We start from the raw sequence: 17,064 nt of genomic DNA, 5'->3' as shown, positions 1-17,064 counted from the left end.
GAGTGACTTGATGCTTCTCTATTAGAAGTCTTCAGTATATTCTTCAGAATGGAGTAAGTGCAATAGTTTTACTTTTATTTGGTATCTTTCAGCTGTATCTTCACATGAGACCCAGAGTTTCCTGCTCGAGTGTAGCATAGAACGTTCTTTCCAGAATGGGTCAACGCACAGATACAAAGATAGTGCTGTTGAGATTTTATACTTATGCACAGACTGGGACAATGATGGGGAGAGGGAAGTGCCTCAAAGAAATCCTGGACGATACAACCAAACCAAGGAAATGGCCCTTAATGAGAATGTCACTGCCCTAAATGGTGAAGGATATAAACCAGTGCAGAAAACCTCGCTTTTTAAGTCAACTGTTTCTACAGAGCAGTGTGCTTCTGTCAGCACAACCTCCAATCAGATAGTCAACCATAGCGATTTGTCAACAGACCACTTGGAACATCTGGAAAGTAACCTAGTCCATGCTGAGAGTAATGATTTGAGCCATTTGGAAAATAGGATTGGTCTGACTTTAAATCAGAGATTTAGAATTGAACAGAGTCCTCAGTGGGATGCATATGAGAGGGACTTCACTGAGGAGTTGACCCTACAGTATGACCAGAGGCTTTTCACTGGAGACAGAATTACTCAATGCACTGAATCTGAGAAAATACTGAAACAGGGCTCCTGTGTTCATAGATGTGTCATTGCTAGGTTTGCAGAGAACCATTATGAATGTGATAAATGTGGGGAAGGCTTTAAACCATGCTCTAACTTCAGTATACATAATGGTCACCGTTTGGGAGACAGTCTTCATAAAAATAATGAATGTGGGAAAGCTCATAACCAGTCCTCCAGTGTTGCTGATCATCAGAAAATTCATGAGGGAAAAAGCCCATTCACATCTAATAAACCAGGGACCATGTTTAGTCAGTCATCAAGCCTAAACATCAATGAGATAATTCCTCAGGGAGAGAAAACTTACATCTTTAAGGAATGTGTTAAATCCTTTGACTGCCACTCAACACTATCTCAACATCAGCGAATGCATACTGGAGAAAAAATATACAAATGCGAAGAAGGTGGTCAAAGCGTTAAGGACTGTTCATCTTTAAATGGACATTCACAGATCTATTCTGGAGAGAAACCCTGCAGATGTCAAGAATGTGGCAAGACTTTTAACAATCACTCAAGTCTTAATAGACAGCACCAAATTCATATTGAAGGGAAAAATTACAACTGTAATGAATGTGCCAAAGCCTTTACATCATGCTCAAAACTTATTCAACATCAGCGAATTCATAGTGGAGATAAACCTTACCAGTGTCAACAATGTGGCAAGAGGTTTAACCACAGCTCAACCCTTACTCGACATCACAGAATTCATACTGGAGAGAAACCTTACCAATGTCAAGAATGTGGCAAGGCCTTTATCCGCAACTCAAACCTTATACAACATCACAGAATTCATACAGGACAGAAACCTTACCAATGTCAGGAATGTGGCAAGGCCTTTACCAGGAGGTCAGATCTTTCTCAGCATCACAAAATTCATACTGGACAGAAAACTTTCCAGTGTCAGGAATGTGGCAAGGCCTTTACCAGGAGGTCAGATCTTTCTCAGCATCACAAAATTCATACTGGACAGAAACCTTACCAATGTCAGGAATGTGGCAATGCCTTTACCAGGAGGGCAAGTCTTTCTAGGCATCAGAAAATTCATAGTGAAGAGAAACCTTACCAATGTCAGGAATGTGGTAATGCCTTTAACTGGAAGTCAGGTCTTGCTAACCATAAGAGAGTTCATTGTGGAGAAAAATCTTACCAATGTGAAAAATGTGGCAAGTCCTTTAAGGACAGCCCAACTCTTATTGAACATTACAGAAGTCATACTGGAGAGAAACCTTACCAATGTCAAAAATGTGGCAAAAGCTTTAACTGGAGGTCATCCCTTATTCAACATCACAGAAGTCATACTGGAGAGAGACCTTACCAATGTCACAAATGTGACAAGAGCTTTAACCGGAGCTCAGACCTTATTCGACATCACAGAATTCATACTGGAGAAAAACCTTACAAATGTCATGAATGTGGTAAGGCCTATGCCGTCTGTTCACTACTTACTAGACATCAAAAAATTCATAACGGAGAGAAACCTTACCAATGTCAAGAATGTGGCAAGGCCTTTATCCACAACTCAAACCTTATACAACATCACAACATTCATACTGGACAGAAACCTTACCAATGTCAGGAATGTGGCAAGGCCTTTACCAGGAGCTCATATCTTTCTCAGCATCACAAAATTCATACTGGACAGAAGCCTTACCAATGTCAGGAATGTGGCAAGGCCTTTACCAGGAGGTCAGATCTTTCTCAGCATCAGAAAATTCATACTGGACAGAAACCTTACCAATGTCAGGAATGTGGCAATGCCTTTACCAGGAGTTCAAATCTTTCTCGGCATCAGAAAACTCATAGTGCAGAGAAACCTTACCAATGTCACTAATGTGGCAATGCCTTTAACTGGAGGTCAGGTCTTGCTAAGCATAAGAGAGTTCATTGTGGAGAAAAATCTTACCAATGTGAAGAATGTGACAAGCCCTTTAAGGACAGCACTACTCTTATTGAACATTACAGAAGTCATAATGGAGAGAAACCTTACCAGTTAAAGTGGCAGGAGCTTTAACTGGAGGTCATCCTTATTCAACGTCACAGAACTCATACTGGAGAGAAACCTTACAAATGTCAAAAATGTGGTAAGGCCTATGCCATCCCTTCACAACTTACTAAACATCACAAAATTCATAATGGAGAGAAACCTTACCAATGTCAAGAATGTGGCAACATCACAGAATTTATACTGGAGAGAAACCTTACCAGTGTCAGGGATGTGGCAAGGCCTTTAAGGTGAACTCACACCTCAGTCAACATAACAGAACTCATACTAGAGCGTAACCCTATAAATTCCAAAAATGTGGCAAGGCCTCTAACTGGTGCTCAAGGCTTAGTCAGCTTCAAAGAATTCATAATGGGAAGACATCTTACCAATATCAAGACTGTGGCAAGGCCTTTAACCACAACTCAGGCCTTACTCAACATTACAGAATTCATATTGGAGAGAAAACTTACCAATGTCGAGTGTGTGGCAAAGCCTTTAAAAACAGCTCAACACTTACTCGACATCACAGGATTTATACTGGAGAGAAACCTTACCAAAGTCAAGAATGTTGTTAGGCGAGGCTCCTGGGTGGTTCAGTTGGTTGAGTGACTTCTTCAGCACAGGTCATGATCCCAGACTTCCTGGATCGAGTACCACATCCGGCTCCCAGCTCCTTGGGGAGTCTGCTTCTCCCTCTGACCTTCTCTCTCATGCTCTCTCTCACTCATTCTCTCTCAAATAAATAAATTAAAAAAAAAATCCTTAAAATTAAAAAAAAAAAAAGAATATTGTTAGGCCTTTACATGCACTCAGTCCTCACTAAACATCATAATATTCATACTAGATAGAAGGTTTTCCAGTGTATAGAATGTAAGAACAGGGGCACCTGGGTGGCTCAGGTGGTTATGGGGCTGCCTTCAGCTCAGCTCATGATCCCAGGGTCCCGGGGTTGAGCTCTGCATCGGGCTCCCGGCTCAGTGGCCAGCGTGCTTCTCCCTCTCCCTGTGACTGATCCTCCTCTCTACTTGTGTTCTCTCTCCATCTCTCTGTCAAATACATAAATAAAATCTTAAAAAACAAAAGAAAAAGAGAATGTGAGCAAAGTTGATTAAAGACCGGTCATGGATTCATGCCTACGAGAGAATTCATATTAGATAATAACCTCACAAATAAAACCAGTGTAGCAAGGCCTTTGTCCAGCATGCATGCCTTCTAAACAGAGAATTCATACTGGAAAGACACCAGATGAATAATGTGGCCAAACCTCTAGTAGGTACACAACTCTTAATGCACATCACAGAATTCATCCTGCAGAAAAGATTATGGATGTAATGAATGTGAGACAGTGCCTAAGGACTGCTCCCTCCTCACTCCATATGAGAGATTTTAAATAGGAGAGTTAGTGTACAAATACTAAGAATGTGTCTGACCTCTCAGTGGGACTCCCAGTTTTCTTCACATCATTGTTTTCATACAGGAGTGAAAGTGTGAGATGTAAATAACATGGTCAAGCCTGTAACTGGAATTCAGTTCTTACTCCATATGTCATAATGCATACTAGACTCATACCCTTGGAGCATCGTGAATGTGGAGAGGCCTTCATTTTAGTATACATTGGAGCACACACCAGAGAGTGCATTAAGGAAAGTCAATCGAAAGTTAGCAATGTTTAGAAAACTATTGAACATCAGATGCCAAAGAATGTTACAGAAATCAAGCCAATGGAATACATTATTCACCCTACTCAGACATTACCCTGCATGAAAATAGTGATTATAAGGAGAAATCAGACTTGAACACTTAGAAAATGTATATAGTAGTCTGTTGAACAGATTTAGGGGATGGACTTTTTCATATATATAAGGATTTCAGTCTTTTTAAATGTTTACATTAACCCTATTTGAGATTTGTGACTAACAATATTAATGTATTTCCTCTGAAATCACTCTCGAAAATTTCTCTGTTCCTCATGGGTGTGTAAGAATATGGGGCTGATTGTTGCTACATCAAAGATATTAGATGTCCTGCTCCATTAAGTGGGACTCATTTGTACCTAATTTTCCATGGAAGAGGACTGTATGATATACAACATATGAAGTACATCTCAGTGGAGATGGTGCTTACGGTTATAACACTGATGTAAGATTCCATGGGATAGGTGTTCGGAGCACACACTTCTGCATGTATTGACACTAAAGAACTTCCTCAATATTAGAAATAGGACATTTTCCTTATTGTTCTTTAAGAAAAAAGAGGTAGCCATGCAGTGGACTCTGAATATATCTTCCTAAGTGCAATCATTAGAGAGTATGACTTGATGTGGTTAAATGAGGAAATCCTGACAGATGACTGCAGGAGGGTAGCTAACTATTCCATACAATGCCCTACCACTGCACATACACATTTTTGAGCAATGCACCTCAATCCTGAAATTTTGGAAATAAGTACTCCCACATCCTTATGACAACACTTGAATACTTTTGCACATGTGTGTTCTGTATTTCAAATGGAGACAATAGAGTGGATTTGATATGTATTACTCAGTGTATGTATGAAATTAATGTATTTTCATTAATAAAACTTTTTTCTTTAAAAGATTTTAATTATTTTGTTGACAGAAAGAGATCACAAGTAGGCAGAGAGCCAGGCAGAATGAGAGGAGGAAGCAGGCTCTGGTGGAGCAGAGAGCTCAATGTGGGGCTGGATCCCAAAGATCCTGGGATCATGACCAGAGCCAAAGGCAGAGGCTTTAACCCACTTAGCCACCTATGTGCTTCAATAGAACACTGGTGTTTAACCTGTGAATATGGGTATGTCCTGAATGATGTGCTATTCTACGTCTAGCGTTCATCTATTTCATTGCGGGTTGTAGGAGCTGATCAAATCAATCACCTGTTTGGTACTCGAGTAAAACAATATACCTAGGACACCATTTTCCCAGTGCTCTGAAGGTTTAAGGGATATGTGATTATTTTTCCCAGTCTATGCTATGATTTTCTCCTCTTTGTGAATAGGATGATATTACTGTGTATTATGTGTATTACCAAGCTTTGTGACATAGAGGTATTATTGGTGTTTTAGCTTATGTAGTCCATGATACTGCTATTTGGCATTGATTTTGTGTAGCCAGTAGTGTTGTCAGGGCCTTGTACTGACAGGAGCCCTTCTCACTAGTGCATTCCCGAGTCAGCATGCTATGGGGTGACAAATTAGTGGAACGTCTCATATGACATCTGTACTCTGTCCTAGTGAGCCACCATCACTCCTTTCTTCCAATGACTTCCTTCCCATGTTCCATAGAGAAGACTCTCCCTCCACCAGAGCTTCCCTAAGTCTGTTTTAGTCAGAATGACATATTCTGGACATAGACTTGGGACTCTATAGTACTGTCCCTTGGCCCCAAATGAAAGCAGGTGCCCCACATCCTGCATTGAGGGTTGTTTTCATGTGTCTGTGAGGTACACATGCGCATATGACCATGCTATGTATGTCATAGATAGCCCATAAGAAAGAGAAATATTTCCCAATTGGAGTGATGTGGTAGCCCAGGAAGAGACAAAAAAATATTTAAGAGAAGGAATTAGCATGTAAGGGAGGACAACTGTGCTGAGTTTCCCACGTGACTTCCTAGATGTAAAAAAATAACTACTACTTGTTTTATGACATACCTATCTACAGATCTCTAGTTGTGTTAACCCTCACTTTTCTTTCTAGCTCCGTCAGAACCACAACTGTTCTCTTTTGCTTGTGTTGTGGAAAGCATGTCTTCAGAAGATGCTTAATTGAGATTAGACAGATGGAAAGCCAATGGGTATTAAGGCGTTTAGAACAGGGATGTGGGAATTCAGTCTAAGTGAAATTTGAGGAAGGCACCATCCTTTGAGAGAAGGACAAGACTTATAAAAGGGAAATATGAGTAAATTTTTCCCATGTGGGTAGGGACCCAGAGGTGGCTCCCTTTAGTCACTGCAGAGGCACAGGCAGCTCTTGCTTGTGTCAGTTGATGAATACTTGTCATGGGGACAAGAGATGGCTAATGTGGTTTTCTCAAGAGTGGGTAAGTTCTGCCTTATCCTGATGATTTGATGGACCTCCTGCGTCTTCCTGAGGACTAATGCTGCTGGATGTCAGTGATAACTGTACTTCCTGCCTAGATCCATGACAAGTTATGGAGGAGGGTGTTTGATGATGCAGTAATGTGGGCAGCTTTAAGATGTCACCTGGTAGAATATATGTTTGAGATGAAGAAGCCACCTGGACAGTGGAAGGGCTGGATCAGCTGGGCATGTGCTGTGGTTGCTCCCTCGTTTCCCAGGTAGGTAACCCCAGTCAAGGTCAGATCCAGTGTGGTTGGGAGATCCTTCAGGAAAGCTATTTCCCTGCTGTGCCAAACCTTCCTCCCTTCTTCAGTGCCATCATGAATGTAGTACTAGGGGTGTCTGGGTGGCTCAGTCATTAAGGATCTGCCTTAGGCTCAGGTCATGAGCCCTGCATCAGGCTCCCTGCTCAGTGGTGAGTTGGTTTTTGTCTCTCCTCTGCCCATCACCACCCAGCACCACAAGTGCCTCTCTCATTATCTCAAATAAAATATATTTCTTAGAGATTTTATTTATTTATTTGACAGAGAGAGGGAGTTCTCTAGTAGGCAGAGTGAGAAGGGAAAGCTTGTTCCCTGTTGAGCAGAGAGCCTGACATGAGGATCCATCCCAGGACCCTGAGATCATGAGTCAAAGGCAGAAGCCCAACCCTCTGAGTCTCACGGACACCACAGCAGTTGATACTGATAGAGTTGCCTAGGGGCACCTGGGTGGCTCAGTGGGTTAAAGCCTTTGCCTTTGACTCAGGTCATGATCCCAGGGTCCTGAGGTTAAGCCCAGCATGGGGCTCTCTGCTCATCAGGGAGCCTGCTCCCCCCCACCCCCACCTCTGCCTCTTGTGCCTACTGCTCTGCATACTTGTGATTTCTCTCTCTCTGTCATATAATTAAACAAAATCTTAAAAAAAAAAAAAGACTTACCTAGAACAGACACATGAAAAATGTTCATCATCATTAACCATCAGGGAGATTCAAATCAAAACCACATTGGGATACCACCTTACACCAGTTAGAATGGCCAAAATTAACAAGAAAGGAAACACCAAGTGTTTCAGAGGATGTGGAGAAAGGGGAACCCTCTTACACTGTTTGTGGTAATGCAAGTTGGTGCAGCCACGTAGGAAAACAGTGTGGAGATTTCTTGAGAAATTAGAAATAGAGCTTTCCTATGACCTTGCAATTGCACTCCTGGGTCTTTACCCCAAAGATACAGACATAGGGAAAAGAAGGGCCATCTGTACCCCAATGTTCATAGCAGCCATGGCTACAGTCACCAAAGTGAGCAACAAGCCAAGATGACCTTCAACTCATGAATGGACAAAGAGGATGTGGTCCATATATACATATACATATATATATATATATATATACACACACACACACGTGTGTGTGTGTGTGTGTGTGTGTGTGTGTGTGTGTGTGTATACGGTGGTGTATATATGGTCCATATCTACAATGGTCCATATATACAATGGTGTATTATGCCTCCATCAGAAAGGACGAACACCCAACTTTTGTATCAACATGGTCAGGACTGGAGGAGATTATGCTGAGTGAACTAAGTCAAGCAGAGAGAGTCAATTATCATACGATTTCACTTATTTGTGGAGCATAAGGAATAACATGGAGGACATTGCATGATGCAGAGAAGTTAGTCGGGGGGCATCAGAAGGAGAGATGAAGCATGAGAGACAAACTGAGGGTTTTGGAGGGGGTGGGTGGGAAGTTGGGTGAGCCTGAAGTTGGGTATTAAGGAGGGCACGTATTGCATGGAGCACTGGGTGTGGTGCATAAACAATCTTTGAAAAGTGAAAAAGTGAATTAAAAAAAAAAGTGGTCCACCTGGAGGGACAAACATTGTTTCATAAATATTTAGTCTTTTCTTTCTCTGAATACAATCCCCTCCTTGGAAATTCTAAGTCCCACTTCCTCCTCCTCAAGTCACAGTGACACAGAAGTCTCACCTTCTCTTTGAGCCTCATGTCTTTCTCATGCCCATACTTAAGAACTTGTTTTTTCTAGTGAAACTGTCTGATGTCATTGAGAACAGCGCAGGGAAAACAAATATTCCTCTCCTCACATTCATTCTGTTGTGTGAACTGACCTCCATGCTTCAGACCCGGAACAGAACATGCAGACAGAACTCGGGATCAAGGGCAGCGGGAGCTTCATTGCTTTGCCAGCCAAGGAGGCCTCAGCAGGTCAGGGCATGAAACCTGCAGAGGAAGGGGCTGTGGTTTGTAGGAAAATACTGGATTATGTCCGAATTCCAGAAGAATTTTATCTGTGTTGCCAGTGCTGTTAATCATGTTGTTGGGGTGGAACCAGGTTCCTGAAACAAAGGGCTGAGAAGTGAGGAGAAGAGGTTTGTGGAGAAGAGAAAGGTTACTTATTTGGAAATGGAGTCTCACTGAAGCATTAATTTCTTTTTTCTTTGTTCAACCTGATGATTTCCAAGTGGTTTTCATTCAGTCAGCAAGACAAAGGTTGTAAGAAAACTGCATACTTTACAGTGAGAAACCACTCAGTGTTTTCTGGAATGGCTAAAGTAAAGAAAAAGGATAACATCCAATTTTCCTGAGAATGCTGAGAATTAGAATTCTCGTATATCACTGATGGGAGGGTAACAAGTAGACGGACTGTGGACAACTGTGTGGCAGGTCCTTATGAACAGAAAAACCTACTGAAGGGCTCTTTGTTACCCAAAAATATGTCTTCTTGGCCTGAGCATTATTTTTGGCTGAGTATTTTGAATCAAAGGCAGATAAAGGAAAAGCTCTGAAATCCTGTGTTACTTTGAAAGAGACATTTGCATTTATACAGGAAATTTCAGTCTGTCAGGTATTTCCCTTTGTGTAGCAGAAAGAGGGAGAGGGTGTCAGTCTCCCAAAACTCTGATGTTGGAGAAGGCTGGGCTCAAACTCTGCTCCCAGCCCCAGCCTTGGTTCCCCTGCTTGACCTGGTCACCTCCCCAGTTCCTTCCCAGCAGGGTCACCTGTGGAGTTTCAGAAAGGATCTTCTCTACTGGGCTCCCCCTCAGATTCTGTCTACACTGTTGTGTTAATTAAGGGCTCCAGGAGATTCTCAGGGAGGCCAGGGGGGAGTCTGAGGGCTTTCGGTGGGTTTCTGAGAGTGGATTTGCTGCTTTGGTCCTGGAGAGGTGACAGGGTCTCTGCTCCGTCAGTCTGGGAGAGTCGGGTCCCTGCAGCCCGCAGTTCCGATGCTGACGCTGAAATTGTGAGTGGCGGAGGGAAGGGACCCCTCCCTCCCCACAAAGCAGGTGAGGAAAATGCAGGGATGGGTGTCCTCATGGGAGCTCACAGTTTCTGGGCTGCTCCTGACACAAAGGACTGGGAAGTTGGGCCTTTTCTGCATCTCCAAGTCCTGCCCGCGGGCCAGCGGTGTGAGGAGAAGGAGCTCTTGTGCTGGATTTCAGGGCGTTTTCTCCTGATGCAGCTGTGATTTCCCACAGATCCCTCGTGAGGACGGAATCTAGAGGTGGAGGTGAAGGCAGAAATGGCTGGTTCTCCGGTGAGCCTGGTGTCCCCGCAGAGCCATTTCCTCTGTTTCTCCGCAGACCCTCGCGTTTAGAAGCTGCAGATGGGGATGCCTTGAGTCTGGGTGCTTCTGGCTTCTGTGTTGACCTGTTTTTCAGAAGTGATACTCACGGTTAGTTCTTTAGAATGCTTCTCTATGTCCCAGAGCGTTTTGTCCTGTCCCCAACCTGGCTTTGATAGGGCATCAGCTGTTGTCACTTTGAATTAAAGTCCCATGAGGAGTGACAATATTCCATTGGTGGCAGATCCGGAGGGGAAGGTGTCAAGTTTGGGATTCCTGTGGCTAATGAGGTCTGGTCCTGGGATATCAGAGAGGGAAATCATTTCTCATTTGGGCTCATCTGGATTTTCAATCAGCTGTGTGCAGCCAGGGAGAAAGGAAATGTAGATATGAACGTGGTGGGCATGAGTCCAGAAAAATTTGGAAAGTTCTCATTCTAAAATATGAGTGTGTGCATCTCTCCACCTTTAGCATGTGAAAGTCCACTAGAGGAGGGTACCTGAAAATATCAGTCGACTAAGCTTGGACTGTTGGTCGTAGTTCAGGTTGGGATCTCAGGGTCCTGGGCTGGTATCCTCACTTCTGGCTCTGTGCCCAAAGGGGAGTCTACTTGACATTCTCTTTCTCCCTCTTCTGCCGGTCTCCATCTTTTCTAAAGTATAAATAAATCTTGGGGACCAGGGTGGTTCTGTTGGCTAAGAGTCTGCTTTCTGCCTCCAGCTCAGGTCCTGAACTTGAGGCCCTGGGATCCAGCCCCACAGCAAGCTCCAAAATCGGCCAGCACCCTCCTCTCCTGCTGCTCCTCTACCTGTTTGTGCTCTCTTTCTCACTCTCTTTGAAAGACATACAATCTTTTTAAACAATTGTATTTATTTGTAAGAAAAGAGTGAGAGCACAAGTAGGGTGAACAGTGGGCAGAGGGAGAAGGCTCCCTGCTGAGCAAGGAAACCCCCCACCAGTGTGAGAGACATTCTTGAGCCAAAGGCTGATGCCCAACTTACTGAGCCACCCAGGCATTCCAATAAATAAAATCTTTAAAAAGAAGGTTATATAGGGGTGCCTGGGTGGCTCAGTGGGTTGAGCCTCTGCCTTGGGCTCAGATCATGATCTCGGGGTCCTGGGATCAAGACCCACATCGGGCTCTCTGCTTGGCATGGAGCCTGCTTCCTCCTCTCTCTCTGCTGCCTCTCTGCCTACTTGTGATCTCTGTCTGTCAAATAAATAAATAAAATCTTAAAAAGAAAAAAAAAATTACATAAATCTTCAGGATTTAAAATTTAAAAAAGACTAAACTGGCTATTTCTAGCACAGGGACACTGTGCTGTCTCAGTGTAGTGTCTCTGTCAGTTGCCTGGGGCCCCAAGACGAGGGTCCATGATTGTCTGGAAGCCCATCCCGCAGCACTGTCAGAATTCCCCCGAGGCAGGACAAAGGCTGGAGAAGTTAATTGAATACCTAAAAGACCAGCAGGCAGAAGGGCACAAGAGAGCTTGTCTGCAAGGAACAGTGAGTAGGGGTGTTTCTTAAAGGGGAGTTATGGGGAACATGTGGAACTTTCCCAGTTTTGGTCATCATACTTGATTTCAGAAGCCCATTGGTTCATTACAGCCTTGGGAATGTTAAGGTGGGTCCCCCGCTGGGCCTGTCTGGACTCAGCCAAGTGGGGCCCTCCCTCCACTCCTTTGCTCAAGCCTGCTTACCTAAAAGCAGCCTCTACAGATCCTATAGTGATTGAATTGAGTATGTATATCCAGTGTATTTTCAAAATTAGGTTTATATTCTGACTTCCTGTTTCCAGTCTACAGAAAAGCACCAGCAGTGTTGTGTCCTTTGATGTGCATTAGGTACTGAAAGCAGTTTGTTTCCATTGAGCTGATGTAAACTTCTTTTATTGGCTTGGTGCTGTCTGCCAGATCCTCCCCTATAATGTTCCTATTTTCTCTCCTGTCATTTGTAAGGAACCTAGGATACTGAGGAATATGCAGGAACTATCCCATTTCAGGTATAAACTTCATTCATCTCAGTTTCTCTTACTTGTAGGTTTCTCTCTGTCTCTGTCTGTCTCTCTCTCTCTCTCTTTTTTTTTTTTTTTTTTGGATTAAACATTTTCTCAGTTGAGAGAGAGAGCACATGACTGAGGAAAGGGGAAGAGGGAGAAGCAGATTCCCCATTAAGTGAGGAGCCCAACTCAGAGCTCCATTCCAGGAGTCTGGGATCATGACCTGAGCTGAAGGCAGACCCTTAAACAACTGAACTATCCAGGGACCCCTTGCTTAGGCTTTCTGATGAGGAGAACAAAGTCAAAAGATGTGTGGATAAAATTAAATTTCCATCAACTTCAAGTCTGGTTCTTTTTTTTTAAAAATATTTATTTATTTATTTATTTATTTGACAGAGAGATCACAATTAGGCAGAGCAGCAGACAGAGAGGGGAAGCAGGCTCCCTGATGAGCAGAGAGTCTAATGTGCATCTCCTGATCCCAGATCCCAGGGATCATGTCTGAGCTGAAGGCAGAGGCTTAACCTACTGAGCCACCCATGCACCCCTCCAGTCTGTTGATAAATACCTGAGAAAGGCAGAGTAGGACATTCCTCAGGGAACCCACAACTCTCTCAAGGTTAATATTTTGTTGGATGCAAAAAGCAGCCTTAACTTGACACTAGCCAGACCTCCAGGACCTTGTAATTCCTCTTTAACATATGAAAATTGCTTTGGAAACTTCTTGAACTCTATTTCCCAAATGTAGCTTGGCCATCATCCTTCAGGCTTGTGGCCCACTGATAGATATCTGGAGGGTCTCCTGACTAAAGTGTTGCTAAATAGTGAGTGGCCTTTTCAAAACTCCAGCTGGGAGGCCCTGAGGGTCCTGGAAACTGGCTTCCAAATTCCTTAGAGCCTCCTGCTATCCCTCACCCCCTCCCCACCTGAAAGCATTGAACCAGTCACTGCTCCCATTCCTCTCCCCTTGCGTTAGGACCACAGTGTTGGTACCACAGGTATCTCAACAATTCCTTCATTATTCACTCCAGAAGCCCAGTATTTCACATCAGAAACTTGTCAGGAATTTCTTGACCATTGGCTCCTCTCCCACATCCCAATACTTTGCACTGGACAAGGAAGGTTGTCATCTCTGTGTAGTTGATAGAGTTGAATTCTGGGAGTGAAAGTTCTCAACCAGGCAGCTCCTTGCCACATAGGTTTTTCTTTAACTCCACACCCATGTCAGAGAGAAGGAAAGGTCCAATTTGGTTCTAGGTGGTGACACTTTCTGTTTCATCTTAGGGACCATCGTGAACTGTGTCAATGGCCACTTGGTGACTGTGTTTTTTTATTACAGGGACAGCTGTCCTTCAGGGATGTGGCCATAGAATTCTCTGAGGAGGAGTGGGGATGCCTGGCCCACTCTCAGCAGGAACTGTACAGGGATATGAAGCTGGAGAACTATGGACACCTCCTCTTCTTGGGTTAGGAAGACTCTTTCCAGATTTCCCAACCCTCACTGAGGGTTTTGTTCTTCTTGTGAAGACTGTCTCTTGGGAGATTTCACTTTGAATGAGGTGAATTCAGATCCAGGCAGAAAAGGAAATAAGTAGGGGCTTGTAGATGGAGAGAAAAATATTCATAATGCTTCCTTTTCAGCCTTGGCTTCTCCCTCCTCAAGGTAACATCAACCCTGATGTAGTTGAGTGGCAATTCTAAACACTTACTGGCATAGAATGGTGCTTCTCACATCTTAAACTGAAATTTCCTCTTCTTATTACCATGTCTACTACTTGGAAGTGGAGGTCAGGATGTGAACATTGTAAATGCCTCCAATATGTTCTAAAGGGACTGTTGGGCCATAGCTTTTGGGAAACCATTTTCTAGAATTCTACAGTGTCCCCTCTTTGCTGAACCGAAGCCTGATGGAAAGTTAGAATTGACAGCAATAGTCATTTTTCTTTTTTCTCATAAACAGGTCTCCTTCTGTCAAAGCCAGTCCTGATCATGTTTTTGGAGCAAGAGAAGCAGCTCTGGGATGTGAAGAGAAAGGAGACTGGAGGCTTCCATCCAGGTATGTGGGAATGATTGAGGCAGATGACAGAGGGGAGATCCAAGTCTGAGGGAGGAAGGTAGACCTTAACCAGTGGTTTGATTAGTTCTCTTTGAAGGAATGTCAGTTGGAGACTTGCCCAGTTTTATGTCTCTCTCTTTCCCAGAGGAACGTCTGCTCTCCAATATTATCAAGTTCTTGCGTTCTCTAGGGATTCTCCTTCAGCTTCAGTGATGGTCTGTTGCATCCACAGGGAGGGCCAGTAGACTCTCCTTGGAGTGGGAGGGCCTCCATAATCCTCCTCCATTGCTGTGAGGGCCCTGGGGAAGTCATCCTATTTCTGAGGACCTGTACGCTACAATTCTGGTTTTCATCATGGGACAAGTAGATCAGTGTAGTTGTATGCACACTGGGGTTTGGTGGGGAAATTCCTGGAACACTGGAGACAGATTTTTAATGTTTTCTAGCTTTTGCTTTCTAATATTATGGAGGGTTTAATCTTAGTCTTACAAAATTGAGTTTCAGTAACTTCAGATAACAAAGCACTGCCCTAAAATGAGAAAATGTAATGCTTTATTTCCCTTCAAAAGTCCTTTTCCTTTTTCTTTTTCTTTCTTTCTTTTTTTACATATAGAAATTTCTACTCTATGAGTTCCATTCCTCAGTGGTGAAGTAATGTAATATCTCTATTTGTTTCCTAGAATTCCTACATAACAAATGCTACTGGGGAACTAGCACATTTAGAACTTGAACTTGTAGACTTTAATAAAGTCTCATTTATTACTTTGTTTTTTTAAAAATTGCATCATCATTTGATTCTCTCTTGTGTGAACTTCTTGTGACTTCATCATGTGTGTTTTCACTTTTTCATTAGTTCTACATGAGATATATCTCTGAATTTTTTACATCAAATGTCCTGATATGACATGGACATGTGTTTATAAGAAGTGAATTAGACAGTTAGTAATATTTCCATATAGTTTGTTTAAAAATTTTATTTCTTGGGGAACCTGGGTGACTCAGTGAGTTAAATCCTCTGCCTTTTGCTCAGATAATGATCCCAAGGTTCTGGGATCAAGCCCCGCGTCGGCTCTCTACTCTGCAGGGAGCCTGCTTCCTCTTCTCTCTCTGCCTGCCTCTGCCTACTTATGATCTCTTTATTTATTAAATAAATAAAATCTTAAAAAAATTATTTCTTTGAGTCACACAGAGAGAGAGAATGAGTGGGGAAAAGGTAAAAGGAGAGGTTAAAGCAGACTTCCTGCTGAGCAGGGAGCTCATTGTGGAGCTGGATCCCATAACCTTGAGCTCATGTCCTGAACTGAAGGAACCTGCTTGACTTATTGAGCCCCCATGTACCCCAGACCTCCATTTTGAAATATCCTTGTGTTCAGTAATGCAGTGTTGCTTCATTGGAAACTAATCATGAGCTTTTTCTTCTACTTTCCTCAGAATGTATTAGAATTTAACCCCAAATATTAATTTATTTGTTACAGGAAGAGAATTTTCAGCTCAGTATATTTCAGGACTATATGAGTATAACTCAAAATGAATGGGCTTTATGCTTTTTGCCAGTAAATTATGTGTGTCTTTGTCTTGTGTTTGTATGTCACACATATTTACCATGTGACCACTACTTTTTCTCTCCTTGCTGAGTGGTCAGTGAATGTTGTACTATGTCTTGATGACTTGTCATCAAAGTAGAGTTAATTTTGGAGTGCCTGGGTGGCTCAGTAAGTTGAGTGTCTGCCTTGGCTTGGGTCATGATCTCAGGGTCCTGTGATCAAGCCCCGCACCAGGCTCTCTGCTCAGCGGGGAGCCTGCTTCCCCCCTCTCTGCCTGCCTCTCTGCCTACTTGTGATCTCTCTCTCCCTGTGTCAAATAAATAAATAAAAACTTCAAAAAAGAAAGATAGACTTAATTTTACCATGTATTTGTTGGTGAATTTTATTCTCTCTGCATGAGAGAAAGACTTTTAGAATTCATAGTAATTCTGAAGCATTTTATACCTCTGTATCATGTTTCTGTATGAAATTCAAAACATACATTTTATCTTTAATTGTGGCATTAATACCCATGGTAGGCCCTGGTACTTTCTCATTGGCTTTTGTGTGTTCTGTGAGTATTTTCATTGTGGTTTCCTTAGAGATTCCTTAAAACAGCTTAGCTGTAAATTGAACCATTTAAAACTCATATAGTGTCAATTCCATAGAAATGGAATTCTTCCTGTCCCCACCCCTGCACCCACTTTGCTACTGATGTCACAGATTCTTTTTGTTGTGTACCATATGACCTACATTGATGATTTTTACACTTTTTTTTTTTTTTTTAACAAAACTGTGGGGGCCTGGGTGGCTCAGTGGGTTAAGCCTCTGTGTTCGGCTCAGGTCAGATTTCAAGGTCCTGGGATTGAGCCCTGCCTTGGGTCCTCTGCTCAGCAGGGAGCCTGCTTTCTCCTCTCTCTCTCTTTCTCTTTCTCTCTCTCATCCTGCCTCTCTGCCTACTTGTGATCTCTGTCTGTCAAATAAATAAATACAGAAATCTTAAAAAAATACTGTAGCAGAAATAAACTGATTGGTATCTCATTACAACACTGCAGGTTTGTGTAATTCTCTACATATTTATGCTCAGCGGAGAGCTCTGTGTTCTCGTGGGGTTTTGGTTTCTCAGTAGAATCCTTTTATTTCATTGAGAGTGTTCCTTTAACGGTTCTTCTAGGACAGATCTAC

The 17,064-nt window shown here is 42.9% G+C and overlaps 3 protein-coding genes across 3 annotated transcripts in view; 2 read left to right on the top strand and 1 right to left on the bottom strand.

Moving 5' to 3' along the window:
• Positions 1-17,064, top strand: part of LOC116579132 (zinc finger protein 11-like) — a 1,039,038-nt gene that overhangs the window by 418,776 nt on the left and 603,198 nt on the right. The window contains 1 exon segment of the mRNA XM_032324104.1: positions 14,261-14,356. Within this exon segment, the coding sequence (XP_032179995.1) occupies positions 14,261-14,356 (96 nt within the window).
• The window catches only part of LOC116579165 (putative protein ZNF720), a 794,777-nt gene that overhangs the window by 255,960 nt on the left and 521,753 nt on the right, over positions 1-17,064 (bottom strand). The window lies entirely within an intron of this gene.
• Positions 281-13,771, top strand: LOC116580004 (zinc finger protein 93-like). Its single transcript, XM_032326038.1, has 4 exons — positions 281-2,466; positions 2,713-2,895; positions 11,666-11,807; positions 13,640-13,771. The coding sequence occupies exons 1-4, from the start codon at positions 281-283 to the stop codon at positions 13,769-13,771; spliced, it is 2,643 nt and encodes an 880-aa protein (XP_032181929.1).

The sequence above is a fragment of the Mustela erminea genome, chromosome 19 (genome assembly GCF_009829155.1).
Source record: "Mustela erminea isolate mMusErm1 chromosome 19, mMusErm1.Pri, whole genome shotgun sequence".
Classification (NCBI taxonomy): Eukaryota; Metazoa; Chordata; class Mammalia; order Carnivora; family Mustelidae; genus Mustela; species Mustela erminea.
The sequence above is the reverse complement of the archived record's forward strand: the minus strand, read 5'-3'. Positions and strand labels throughout refer to the sequence as shown.

Bases quoted from the DNA above. Each gene is read 5' to 3' on its own strand.
- LOC116580004 (XM_032326038.1), top strand. From the start codon at position 281: ATGGCCCTTAATGAGAATGTCACTGCCCTAAATGGTGAAGGATATAAA. The intron at 2,467-2,712 runs TGCAGAGAAACC...CAGAACTCATAC, and splicing joins CGGCATCAGAAAACTCATAG to TGGAGAGAAACCTTACAAAT. The intron at 2,896-11,665 runs GTGAACTCACAC...TGGGGCCCCAAG, and splicing joins GATGTGGCAAGGCCTTTAAG to ACGAGGGTCCATGATTGTCT.